At 34.9% G+C, this 14,503-nt stretch overlaps 1 protein-coding gene across 19 annotated transcripts in view; it reads right to left on the bottom strand.

Moving 5' to 3' along the window:
* AGBL3 (AGBL carboxypeptidase 3) overlaps positions 1 to 14,503 on the bottom strand; it is a 65,320-nt gene that overhangs the window by 40,411 nt on the left and 10,406 nt on the right. For 14 of the 19 annotated variants that reach the window (XM_077850001.1, XM_077850007.1, XM_077849998.1 and 11 more), the window contains 7 exons: positions 12,017 to 12,155; positions 10,104 to 10,883; positions 5,484 to 5,646; positions 4,218 to 4,344; positions 2,739 to 2,839; positions 2,405 to 2,517; positions 1,115 to 1,181 (listed from right to left, as the gene is read on the bottom strand). In XM_077850001.1, the coding sequence (XP_077706127.1) occupies positions 1,115 to 1,181; positions 2,405 to 2,517; positions 2,739 to 2,839; positions 4,218 to 4,344; positions 5,484 to 5,646; positions 10,104 to 10,883; positions 12,017 to 12,155 (1,490 nt within the window). Of the gene's footprint in view, positions 1 to 1,114; positions 1,182 to 2,404; positions 2,518 to 2,738; positions 2,840 to 4,217; positions 4,345 to 5,483; positions 5,647 to 10,103; positions 10,884 to 12,016; positions 12,175 to 14,503 lie in introns of all 19 variants that reach the window. The other 5 variants (XM_077850003.1, XM_077850005.1, XM_077850015.1 and 2 more) reach the window with 5 other exon arrangements.

The following is a 14,503-nucleotide window of genomic DNA, read 5'->3' as shown; positions in this document are numbered from 1 at the left end:
AAAGCTTCACTTTCTGGTTCCTCTCTGCCCAACAATTCCTTCTTCCTTTATCTCTCCTTGTACTTTTACTATCAGCAGTTGGGAGGAATCAAGTTGCTCTTCAACACTTTACAAAGAAATCTTCTCAGCTAAATATTCACTTTTATCACTCACAAGCTCTACCTTCCATAAGACACTAGAACATAATTCAGCCAAATTCTTTACCATTTTGTGGTGAGGATTGAAATTTTCTCAGCCAATAACATGTTCATTTCCATCTGAGACCTCATGAAAATCACCCTTAATATTCATATTTATGTCAATGTTCTGTACATGATTATTTGTGTATTCTTTAAGATGGAAACTTGCTCCCCCTCTTCTTTGGGAGCTCTTGCCAGAATCACCTTTAGAAGTCCCTTCGTGGCAATATCAGCATTTTCTAACACGCACTTCAAAACTCTGCCAGCCTCTACCCATTATCCAGTTCCACAGTTTTAGGTATTTGTTACAGCAGCACCACACACTTGGTACTGAGAGAGCAGCGTCCTAGTTTGTCTTGGTCACCTCCTAATACCATCATGTTGTAGGTTAGGGTTTCAACATACGTATTTGGTGAGGGCATAAACATTCGGTTACCTAACACCGCCTGCAATCCCTACTCCTCCTAATTTCCTCATTATGCACTTATCATTACCTGACACATCATATATTTTACTTATTTCTCATTATTTTTTATTTCTACCAATTAGAATATAAGCAATGAAAGAGGATTTTTGTCTCATTTTGTTGTTCACTGCTATATCCCCAGCACAGCTGAAGCTCAATATATAGTCATTAAATAAATGAATAAATGAACATTGGATTTGCAGTAAGGTGATGTATGTTATGCTACCACCTCTCATTAACAAGTGGTGTGGCTTTTGAGAAATAATCTTCTGGATCTTTGGAGTAAGGGTGTTAAAAATCCTAAGGTTAGAAAATTCTATGACTTAAAGATATATTCCATAATCAAAAAACTAATAATTCTTGCTATACAATAATTATACAACTGCAAGCATTTCTTTTGTCAGATTGCTAGTCACAATAAGTACCTACTTAGTATATCCATATAATAGGCAGAAATTTTCAATCATACCTGAGAAGTTAACTTGAGAAGATAATTCTGAGACTCATTGGATTCTGAACTGTCAGAGCCTCGGCTACTACAAAAAAATAATAATAAATAACTTTGATGTAATAATTATAAAATTACTTTAATTATTATTTATATTTTATTTATATTTACAATTTTATTTATCACTTTAATTCTATAAGTATAAAAAATAGATAGCAATATTTTGGTGGCATTTTAAAATTTCAGCTGTAACTTTTATCCTATTATTGGAATGGTTCTAATTATAAAAAGAATGTTTACAAAGGTAAACATTACAGATGAATTTGTAAATATTATAAAGTGTAAATGTCTGATAGTTCTAGGCATCTTAGAGTATTAGAAAAACAACTGAAGTTGGAACACATCAAAATAAACAAATCCATGAGTTCAAAACGATACTTTCCATCTGCAAACACACTTATTAGTCACCTCTGGGGGTTGCAGGGGCACTAATTCAAAGTCTGAAAAATTTATAAGGAGAGGAAAAGAATCAAATATTTGTTTTGTCTTTCCTACAGGAAACTGTATGAAATTAGTACCTTCATTTTTCCAACAACATTCCCTTAGCATTACATTTTGCATTTATTATTCACTAATTTAGAGTATGTAGTGGCATCTCTATAAATGTGTCGATTCTCTGTGAGTAATGTCAGCATTAAAAACAATTTGAGGGTGGCTCTTTTGGTAAATCATCCACCTTTGGCTCAGGTTGTGATCCTGGGGTCCTGGGATCAAGCTGAGCAGGGAGCCTGCTTCTCCCTCTCCCTTTGCCCCTCCCTCAGTTCATGCACTCTCTCTTGCTTACTCACTTTCCCTCTCATATACTTAAAAATCTCTTGGGATGCCTGGGTGGCTCAGCAGTTGAGCATCTGCCTTTGGCCCAGGGCATGATCCTGGAGTCCTGGGATCGAGTCCCACATCGGACTCCCTGCATGGAGCCTGCTTCTTCTTCTGCCTATGTCTCTGCCTCTCTCTCTCTCTATGTCTCTCATGAATAAATAAATAAAATTTTTATTAAAAAAATATTTTAAACATAAAAATTTAAAAATTGGAGTATGTCTTTCACATACAGTACATAATAGGTGCTCAATTAATATTACTTGACTAAATAACTGAAGTCTTGATGAAGTCAGGCCAAAGTAAACTGCATGGAAAAAATTTTCCTCCAGCTATAGTTGGGATTTTCATTGAGACTGAGAATTTTATGTCCTACTGTTATAAAGAGCACAGTAAAAGAGCACAAGTTATGTTACATTCACCATCTTGACTTACCTAGACTCTATATCCAATGTAATTTCTTTAAGAGAAGTATCTGAATCCTCAAGGATTTTTTCCAAGTTTATGTGTTTTTCCATTTCTTCTAATTCTTTCAGGCACTGATAATACTAGGGGAAAATGATAAATTAATTATAAATTAACTCCATTTCCTAATTAAACTAATTGAATATTTCTAGATATCTAGAATCATAGCTAGGAGTCTATCAAGTACCAGAAACCCCAAATACTGGTCGGATATTAAAAGAAAAAACTGCCATTGGCCCTTAGAGTTAGGTTATGTTATCTGATAAACTGGAGTTTGATGCTTTAGCAAATGGACTTTGCTTACCTTGGTTCGGTCTGGATCACAATAGTCCAAGAGAGAATCACAAAAATGATATCCCATTGACTCCAAGTCTTTTGTGTTGAAATGAGTGCCTCGTTTATTACCTAAAACATCAATAGGTTTATCCACCACTGAGAATGAGTTAATCATTTGTCCTTAACAGGTAGACCTAAGTTGTACAACAGAGAGTATAAATAAACAAAATATCTAATATGATTCTGTATCCTGTCCTTCGGATTTTCTTCTCTAGGTCAGGTCATTTAACAGCTTATTGCTTTCTCTCATTCCCTCTCCATGCCTGGATCAAAGCTGACTAGTTTATATTGTAAGGCAGAAGAAAATTTAATCAGGAATTATGGAATACTTGGTTACCAGCTATAAACTCACTCATAATCACTTAGTGAAAAACTTGGGTAAATATTTTAATGTTTTCATCATCATAGATAATGTTTTATCAGTTTCAGGTGCTTTATTTTTATTTTTTTTAAAAACTTTATTTATTTATTCATGAGAGACACACAGAGAGAGGCAGAGACACAGGCAGAGGGAGAAGCAGGCTCCAGGCAGGGAGCCGGACGTGGGACTTGATCCCAGGTCTCCAGGATCATGCCCTGGGCTGAAGGCGGCACTAAACTGCTGAGCCACCGGGGCTGCCCAGTTTCAGGTGCTTTAAAAAACAAATTATATATGTGGATTACTAGCACTTGCCTTTGAGTCAATAAATTTTCTAAAAATATAACAATATCTTAATATGGAATATTCTAAGGGTAAACTGGATGTGACTAAAAGATTTCTCAAAGAACTGAGTGCTTCTGTTAAAATATAAACTGGCTCTCTCAAAGAACCACCAACAAATAGCAAATCTGACTTGCAAATAGCAAATCCACTAAAAACATTTCTATACTGAGGCATCTGGGTGGCACAGTCGGTTGAGCTTGATTGTCTGCTTTTGGCTCAGGTCAGGATCCCAGGACTGGAATGAAGTACTGCATTAGGCTCCCTGCTGGGAGAGAAGCCTGCTTCTCCCTCTCCCTTTGCCTGCTCCCCTTATTTGTGCGCTCTCTCTCTCTGTCGAATAAATAAAATAAAATCTTAAAAAAAAAAAGCCCAAACATTTCTGATGTTTTACGTATGAGTGAGCATTGCTTTTTCTTGAAATCACAAGTCATCTGTAAGGACTCCTTCTTAGAAACAAGATGAAAACAAGTAACTAAAGATTAGTTCATGGTATAACCAGTTAGGTATTCTCCATATGCTAATGTTTCCTTTTCTAAACCAAGGGAAATGATGAGCTGGAGATACACAGAATGGTAGTTTGTTTATTCATCCTACCTTATATATAAACATGTGATTGGATACCAGCATGCATTTAAGTAGGAGGAAAGTGCTCACTATCACACTGTCCACATTATTAACCTCACATTAAAAATGTTTCTTTGGTTTAAAGCTCTGAGAGCCATGAATGAGAACACTTGGTCTTACCCAGGGTAGATCCACAAAAAGTAGCCTCCATGGTAAAGCTGTTTTTGATTCCCATTTTCCACATTACTACCCTGCCTGTTCCCTCTTTTCGCTTCTGAACGTTAAACTTGCAAGCTGAGAACGAAAACTAAAAAGAAGCGAATAAAAATGAGAAAACGTGTTTTTCTGAGTACAAGGTCTTCCTCAGGAAGTAGGGTTGAAAATGAGAAAGTAATACAAAAGCAGTAATTCTCTCTAAAGCTTCAGGGGCTGCTTTTATTTCTAAACCAGTGGAAATCACTCATTTTGAGGATGATATATTTACATTTCTCAGAAGTACAGATTTGAATGCCAGCAATACGTTTTACTTTTTATATATGACATATGCATTCAAACCCCACTGATTAATTTTTGATACTGTTGGGATAAGCTCTTATACTTTAAAAAACTTATATGAAAGGGCTTAAATGGTTAGGAATAAAGATTAATGTAGATGTTTTGAATAGAATAAGGATGTTTTATTTTCACAAGCTTAAATCATTGGAAAGCTGTCCTGAAAGATTGTTAGAATGTCAGTATCTATAAAATTTTGCGATTTTATTTACAATAAAATTAGCTTGTGTTTCACTCTATGTGTCTGACACATGTGTAGATTTGTGTAACTACTATCACACTCAGGATATAGGACAATTCCATCACCTCTAAAAAAAACTCCCTGTGTTATTCCTTTGCAGTCACAAGTATTTATTTTAAAGCTACAGTAAATTATATTTTTTTCAGTTTTGGTTTCTAGTTGTTCAGTGTGTATATAGAAATGTAGTTCGTTTCTGAGGGTGGACCTTGTTGTGTAGGACATTGCTAAACCTACTTATTAGTTCTAGGAGGTTTTTCTGGTGCATTGCTTTGGGTTTTCTATGAAGAAAATCATGCCATCTTTATTCCAGAGTGTCTGTCTATTATTTCTTTCTGTTGCCTTTCAGCACTTGAACCTCCAGCATAAGGCTAAACTGAAGGGGTTAGGGTGGCTATACTGGCCTTATTTCTGACCTTAGGAGGAAAACAGTCTTCCATCATTAGGAATGGTGGTAGGACAAGGCACGTATTTTTCTTCACATTTTCAAATTATTGGTCATTAAACATTCCACATAGTTGCTTTTTTATGGTCAATTGTATAAGCCAGTCAAAATATATAAAAAAAGCAGTTTACGGAATAAAGTGATCTATCCTGCAGTCTCACATGGGCAACATATAATAAAAGAAAAGTTAATCATCTTAAATGGTACTTATTTTATCTGGACAATTTTTGCTTAGCATAAGTGGAAAGATTCGCTGCTGTAAGTATAATGCTTTACATCTATCACTACCTTCACAGCCGTACATAAAGATGTTCTTTTTTCTACTATGGCCATGAAGGTCACAATATAAAATAACCTCTCGTTTCTCCATCAATCTACCGAGAAAAAAAAGGAGCAAGGTAATAAATTTTACCTCTGCATTTTTCTATGCGTATAACTATGGATTTACAAGTCTAATATCCAAATAAACAGAATTTCTTATATCATTGCTTTCAACTTCTTTCTCTTATCCACACTGCATATTATTAACAATTTTAAGACACCTACAATAATTTCCTATTAGCCATACATAAAATATGAATGCTTACCTTCTATTATAAGGACAAAATTTACCTTACTCCCAAGACTCTCCAACAGGCTCCCTCTGCTTTATTATTCTGGTTTCCACTATACACAGAAAAACAGCTCTCTCCTACTTGGCCCATTAGCTTTCACAGAGATTCTTTCTGACTAGAATATCTTCTTTATTCATCTCTGTGAGTTCAAATACTGCCCCTCAGCCCTCAAGGCTGACTTCATGTCTCACTTTCTAACTAGTTAAGACCACAGATTTTTTTTTCAATAAATTTATTTTTTATTGGTGTTCAATTTGCCAACATATAGAATAACACCCAGTGCTCATCCCACCAAGTGTCCCCCTCAGTGCCCATCACCCAGTCACCCCTACCCCCCGCCCACCTCCCCTTCCACCACCCCTAGTTCATTTCCCAGAGTTAGGAGTCTTTCATGTTCTGTCTCCCTTTCTGATATTTCCCACTCATTTTTTCTCCTTTCCCCTTTATTCCCTTTCACTATTTTCTTTCTTTCTTTCTTTCTTTCTTTCTTTCTTTCTTTCTTTCTTTCTTTCTTTCTTTCTTCTTTCTTTCTTTCTTTTTTTGTATTCTTGGAGCACATAGTATTGGTGTTATGATTTCCTTGACACTTGCCTTGGAAAGTTTTCATATTTTTGATATTTAATCTTGTTAAGGATAAGTAATGCTTTAAATCACCTAGAATAGTGCTATGCACACAGGTACCCAAATATTTGTTAAAAATTGGCTACCTGACAACTTGGTGCTGAAGCCAATTATTACACAACCCTTAATTAAAGCGGTAAATATCACTCAGAAAAATGGTAACAAAGTTTGGATTTTTTCTGGTAAATTTCTAATAAATAAGGAAATTATTATACATTTCTTAGTCTGCATAGCTTAGGCATTCAATGAAAATTAAAGCAATAAAAATATCCCCCCAAACTGACTGATTAATTGACTCAAAATTAATTAAGTAACTTTGAGAGGCTTTAAAAAGATTTTTAAAAAGTGGTGGTGTTATAAAGAAGATGTGGTTTATGTATATAATGGAATATTACTCAGCCATTAGAAACAACAAATACCCACCATTTGCTCCGACGTGGATGGACCTGGAGGGTATTATGCTGAGTGAAATAAGTCAGTCGGAGAAGGACAAACATTGTATGGTCTCATTCATTTGGGGAATATAAAAAATAGTGAAAGGGAATAAAGGGGAAAGGAGAAAAAATGAGTGGGAAATATCAGGGAGGCAGACAGAACATGAAAGACTCCTAACTCTGGGAAACGAACTAGGGGTGGTGGAAGGGGAGGTGGGCGGGGGGTGGGGTGGGGGTGACTGGGTGGCGGGCACTGAGGTGGGCACTTGACGGGATGAGCACTGGGTGTTATTCTGTATGTTGACCAATTGAACACCAATAAAAAATAAATTTATTTTTTTAAAAAAGTAGTGGTGTTAAGGTGGTAGGGTGATGGGCATTTTTTGCCCCCCTTTTTTCATATTTATAAACTTTATGTATTATATTACTTAAATAATCAATATTACACATACTATCTGTTATGCCTGGAAGGATAAATACCAAAAGGTTAGCAATGGTGTTTGTAGTAATATGAAATGTATTACTTTTAAAACAAAAATATTAAAACCTAAAATCAAAACATTCAAAGCATAGTTTTCGATTAGGAATAATACTCCTTTAAACTACAGTGAAATCCCAGCGTGAGGTCTGTTACATGTATTGATTGATTACCCTTTTCTCATCTGGTGCCCAATAAATTCTAATTGATAACCTAAAACTGCATAAAGCCACTAAATGATCATTACAAGTTTTTAGAAAACTAAGTGGATTATAAAGCAAGATTATCAAGTTAGGGCCTTAAATATGAAATATGCTGAACATTTTAAAACCAGTATTTCCCCAATTTAAATGATATTTCAGTTTCTTACATTTAAGTCCAAATAAACTTCTGAGTGACTCCCAAAGATATGTCATTACATCCTTCCAAAGGGTCTCTATAATTTTACATGAATTTTAAATCACTTGAGAAATGGTTTGGGTCTTTTTTCTTACCCACAGGTTAAGATATTCTAAGTATCTTATACTAAGCATCCTATACTAAAACTTACTGAAACTTTCTTATTCTCATATTCTTTAAATATACTAAATCTTAGATATACCTACAGCTGCTTTCCTTCCCACATATATGTGACTTCTTATTCTGCTTACCTACCTATGATTCATTGCATTAAGGTAGTTTTCTTTCTTGGAAGTCTTTCTGAAACTTACTGAATAGATTTCTGCCTTAACCTTACAAGGTAATCTGAGAAGAATGGAGACATTTAAAGTATTTTCCATAGAGACAAGCCAAAGGGCCTTGGCCTATAATCCATCTTCTGTTGGACCAGAAACCCTTAATGTCAAAGAGCACTAAGTAGACATTATAGATATTCTAATCAGCTCCCTTTCTTATAATTTTTTTTTATTTTGGAATTTTAGAGTACACAAACTTTGCAAAGGTAGTAGAGCATAAACATATACCCCTTGCCCAGTTTCCCCTACCGTTAACATATCACATAACCATGGTACAGTGTTCAAAAACAAAGAAACCAACATTGGTACACCACTAGTAACTAAACTCCCAATCTTACGGATTTCACTAGTTTGCTACTAATGTCTTATTATCTGTCCCAGAATCCAACTTAGGATATCACATTGCATTTTGCCTTCTTGGTTATTGTTTGCCAACCCCAGGAAAATAAGGAAGTCATGTTTTGTTAGTTTTTGTTTTTGTTTTTGTTTCTTATCACCTAACATTTCTCAGATAACTGCCGGGAATCCTGGAGTCCAAATTTATGAGGCTTATGAAAGCAAGAGTTTTCAGTGTTTCCTGTGGAGATCTGTACTTCACTCCCTCTGTGCCTAAGCAGATAAAAGGATTAACATGGAAGTGAAAGTTGAGGCTGAACTGAGAAGCATGGAGTCATGCTTCTCCATGTTTCTGAAACCTGTCAACTCCTCTGAGGGATGAGGGACTGGAGGTATCCTAGAGGGCCTCAGCCCTGAAACGGAGTTCTTGTACTTGCACTGGGGGCCCTGGTAACAAAATGGGATCAGCTATAAACACTCTCTACAATAGCGCTTATTTTTGTAAATATGTGAATAATCCTAAATAGTTTACAAAGAGTCTTTACATCTGTATCTGATTCATTAACATTGTTTTCTTTTTATATTTGAGCTAACCCTGACCTGAATACATTTAGAACTTTCAATGTTCCATATTTTATTTGGGGTACTTTATTAATAATATTCTGATTTAATCCTCCTGTGTGTTAAGTATCATTATTACCATTTTAGATGAGAAAACTGGGGTTTAGATTGTTTTTAAATTGCTCAAGATCACAGTTAGCAAATGATATAGAAGGATTCCAATCTGATATTTTAACTCCACTCCACACTCTTAAGCAAAAAAGTTGAGACTTTGGACTTGGAATGGGGTTCTGTGACTCTAATAAATCTTTTTGTTCTAGCACATGCCTGATTGTTATTATCTTAATCTATTAAAGAGTTCAACCATTCAACAAATATTTATATATTATGTGCATTTGCTGTTCTAGATTCTTTGGAAAATTTAAAGCTTCAATTTTTCTGGGGGAATATAAGACTATTATTCATCAAAGTTTTAATAACTATATAACCTAATGGTCAAAAGACTTATCATGTTAAAGAGTAGACTTATCATGATGAGCACTGAATAATATACAGAATTGCTGAATCACTATATTGTATATCTGAAACTAATTTCACATTGTATGTTAACTATACTGGACTTAAAATTAAAAACTTAATAAAAAAAATGCTCATCATAGACCAAGGTATGATCAACATAGTGCCAGCAGACCCAGTGAGACAGAATTAATTTTTACATGTAAGAGACTCAAGCATCCCAAAGTAAACATTAGTGCTACATTTAGCTTTAGCAAGAAATCACATTTCATTTGGGATATGCAAATTTAACTATTAGTTTCACAAAGCATTAAAATGTTTTAGAAATTTATTCATTATTTAAGAAAAGGCTAGTGAATCCAGTGGCATAATGCCAGAAAGAAGAGTGGAACGAATGAGCAAAGAATTAAGTAGCCAGAGTTTAATTATCAGTTAAGCCATCTTAAAAGCTAGAGTAAAATGAGTGAGCTGTAGAAGCAAAAATCTAACTACTGAGTTTACTAAATAAACAGAGAGGTAATCTGAGGCTTATTTTACCTACGGATCATGTTCCGGGTATACCAAACAGAAGGAAATGATTTCTTTAGGAGAGATGTATAATTACGATTTAAATCTCGTCCAGCTAAGGAACAACGATAATTTCCCACAATCACACCATCTGGATTCAGCATGGGTACCACCTTGAAGATGAAAGTGTCCCGAAGCAACTGCGCATCGCTTGAGTCTCCTAAAATATAATCTAGGAAGCCTTTCATGATCCAAGAGCTGTTGGTTTCTCCTGGATGTACCCTGGCAGTCAAAATCACAGCCTTTCGCTTTCTTGAGTCAGTGTTCTTCAAGGGAGTAGTGATTGTTAAGACATACACCATGTTCCTAGCAATTGTGTGGCACAAGACACGTATTTTACAAAACTTTGACCGTGCTGAGTCATGATTGATACTGGAAAGATATTCTTGCAAGTTGGTATAAGTATACGGATAGCAGTGAGCAAAGTAGCAGGTATCTTTGTTGTGTGGAAACTGAAATGTCCATGTAAGAGAGAAATAATGGCGCCCATCTTGTCCCTGGTTGTTCCTATAATACTTGATTTGATCTCCTATTCTCTGCCAGCCAATATTATGAGTCTTGGCATCTTTTTCAGAATAAAACAGTGGGCGCATACCCCGATTGTAAAGGCTAGCAGGCTTAGTGAAATTGATTATAGTGAATCTGTAGACTATTCCTGCTTGGGTATTAGTGACTTGGAAATAGTACCACTGGGTATGTTTATTTGTGAAGAGGTCAGGGCGCACAGTCAACTGGTATTCATATTCAGCCCTAATACACAAAAAAGAAGGAAAAAGAACACATAAAAATGTAAAAATGACATTTAAATTAAATAAGGAAGATTATTTTACTTTTACCTATTCGCAGAAAGCCTTATTTCCCCTGAAACTGCTTATTTAGGCAGCATCCAATAGCAAGTAATAAAAGTTCTGAAATTTTCTCTTCTATTGGATGTGAAACTGCTTCTATGCTAATTTTCTAAAGGCCTTTTTATTTTTTTGTAATTCAAGAGAGCACATTAAAATGAGCATTTGATGAAAAATTCTTTATTTCAGCCCAATTATGTTTCCTATAAAATAATGATTAAAGAGCTCTTGAAACTCAAAGTCCAATGTTTTGTTTTGTTTTTTTTACTTCAAATATATATTCCTGTTTTCTATTGGATTCATAGTCTCAAGATCTGAAACACTATCACTGAGAAAGGTTTAAAACATATAAATTAATATAACTACATGCATTTAAAAATTTGAAACTCTTCAAGGATTGTATTGGTAACTATTTGCATTCTCCAAACTTAGTCACTGAGGATACTTAAATAAAGGTAAAAATAGTTTTATTGATACATTTGTTTAATACACGTATACACACACAGTCTTACTGGGTTAGTTGTGACTTTTTCTTTACCAAGTAACCTTCTATTCCATCAGCACTATGTACTTCCTTTGTGTGTACTGTGTATTATCAACAGTGACCTAAGAATAGATGAAATGAATAATGCGAAACCATAGCTGTTGCATCTAGTGAAGGGTATATGACGGTTAATGAAGAACTGTTTTATTTTCTGTACTTAAATATTTTGATAGTAAAAATTTTTTAAAGAATGACCTTGGATATACACATGTTCCTAAACATATTTTACGGAACATTCATCCCAAACACCATTCCATTAAAAAGTTTGAGAAGCAGTGCATGTGTCTGTATAACAGTTCACACTGGCAAATTAAAAATGTACAGTATAGAAACCGGTTCAGAGTATTTGAGTCCAGAATTCGAACCTGTCTCTAATTTGCATCATACTTCAAGGAACTGCAGTTCATTTGTGAATACTAAAACTTTAATGTACCTAATACAGAAAATAATAAGTAGTTGGTCTAGCTCCTCAAATAAAAATAATTAAAACCTACACTTTGACTACCTTCTGTAGATTTCCACTCTCAAACCTTGCTTCAAACATCAAAGTATTGTCATAGTCATCCACAGGTTGCTTCAGGGGTGTTCGATTGCCCCCTACTCGGGAATACACAAAACAGGGTTCCTTGTAAGCTGATGATAGAAGAAGATACTATAAAGATATCAAACCATGTCTAAAGTATATATTCTATATATAGAGAGCTTGAAGCCACAATATAACTGAAGTATCACTAAAGATTTTAAATTTTAAAGTAATTTGACACTAACATACAGATTTCTTGAAATACAAAAGTCTAAGAGTATTCAGACTAGAAAAGTAATGCCCCAAATAATTTCATGTATTTCTCATATTAAAAATGTTTATTCTGCTTCTGATTATTATGGAGTAATTGGTCCTGAACTTGCCCTTTCACTATAAATATCTATAAAGCTAGACCAAAGAAAATGAATTGTTTTCATATATATGGATAACACACAGACTAGAACTATATAGAATGTTTGAAAAAAATAAATACATGAAATAAGGCCATGTCTAACCCTAGCCTTTCTTCCTGGAAATACCATCTAACTACATCTTTAAAAAGTGGCACTTAAAAATAGCAGAGCAGTCTTACTGAGCTGAGGAGGCAAGATTGTTGCTTAAGGCTGCTGAAACTTACAAGGCAGGACACCAGAGATAAGAAAGCTACATAGGGCCTCAACAGTCTACAGTGGTGGTTCCCTGGTCCTTGGCTAAGGGCTTGGCTATATAAACACAGGATAAGACTCAGCAAGATAAGAGTGTGTTACTGTGGGACTGAGATATTAGATATGCAATTCTAGAAAATATACTGTACTTCTAAACTATCCAGAATGGAAAGGCTTCGTTGACTACCTCAGGCATTCAATCACGACTCCAGAAAGGCTGCATATTAGGTATAAGTACCACATCCAAGGGTAAGGACCATGACCTAGAACTAAATGACTAAGACAAAAGGAAATTAGATTTGCCCTTATTAAAAAAAATAAAAATAAAACCAAGATGCCTGGGTGGTTCAGTTGGTTAAGCAACTGCCTTCAGATCAGATACATAAATAAAATAAAATTAAATATAAAATAGTATAATATAAAATAAAATAAAACAAAACCAAGGCTGAAGGAAGTAAAATGATCTGCCAGCAATTCAGCTGCTTACTGGAACAAAATTCAGCATAATTTTTAAAAAGAACAGACTCCAACTAGGTATCTTTCACAATGGCCTGCATATGATTGAGAAAAATTATGAAACACAAAGAAAAGCAAGGAAAATATGATCCATGTTCAGACACACACACACACCTCCCCCCCCCCCACACACACACTTTCAACACACCCCAAGATAATCCAGATGTTGGGATTAACAAAGGACTTTGAATATATATACATATATTTAAAGACTTAAAGGAAAAGATAAAGATAATGAATAGGCATATAGTCTCAAAAAACCTCCCAAACTACAAAAAAAAGAACCAAATGAAAATTCTAGAAATAAAATATACAATAACTGAAATTAAAGATTAATTAGATGGTTTTAAGAAAAATTGGATATTGCAAAAGAAAGACTCTCTGAACTAAAAGAAAAATTAAATACAATTAATCCAAACTCAAGGACAGAGAAGAAAAAAAAAAGATACACTGACATGTAGAACATAGCTAGAAACCCACATCTGTGTAATTGGAATTCCAAAGGACAGAAGAGAACAAATAATATGGAAAAAAAGAAATAATGACTGAAAAGGTCTCAAATTTGAAAAAAATCTCAACTCTATTAACCTATGGACCTACGAAGTTCAGCAAACATCAAGCAGGATAAACATAAAGGTATCCAAATCTAGGCAGATCATAGTCAAATTGCTGAAAACAGCCAGAGAGAAAAAGACACATCATACATAGAGGGAACAATGATAAAAATTATGGTTATCTTTTTAATAAAGACAGTAAATGTCACAAGACAATGGAACATCTTTAAGGAAAAAAATCTTTAGGGGTACCTGTGTGGCTCAGTTGGTTAAGCATCCGACTCTGGGGTTCGGCTCCGGTCATCATCTCAGGGTCCTGAGATCTAGCCCTGTGTTGGGCTCCCTTCTCAATAGGGAGTCTGCTCCCCCTCCCTTCCTCTGCCCTTCTCCCTACTTGTGCACACACTCACTCTCTCTCAAATAAATAAATAAATAAATCTTTAAAAAAGAAACCATCCTTAGAAAAAATAATAGGAACCGAAAATTCTATACATCCAGTTGTTTGGGGACTTCCCTCTCCTAATGCTACACATCTGGCTCTCTCAGGCCTAGGAAACACAATGATTTTGCTCTATAGACAGTCCTATGCTGCTTTACCAACCCTTGTTAGTCTGCCTTAATTCTGTCCACTTTGGTAAGTTATACTCCCATTAAACTTTCTTAAATTACTCCAAGTATGCCATCCCATTTTTGACAAGACCCTGACTGACTCACCTCAACTAT

This window comes from Canis aureus, chromosome 15 (genome assembly GCF_053574225.1).
Source record: "Canis aureus isolate CA01 chromosome 15, VMU_Caureus_v.1.0, whole genome shotgun sequence".
In the NCBI taxonomy this organism is placed as follows: Eukaryota; Metazoa; Chordata; class Mammalia; order Carnivora; family Canidae; genus Canis; species Canis aureus.
The sequence above is the reverse complement of the archived record's forward strand: the minus strand, read 5'-3'. Positions and strand labels throughout refer to the sequence as shown.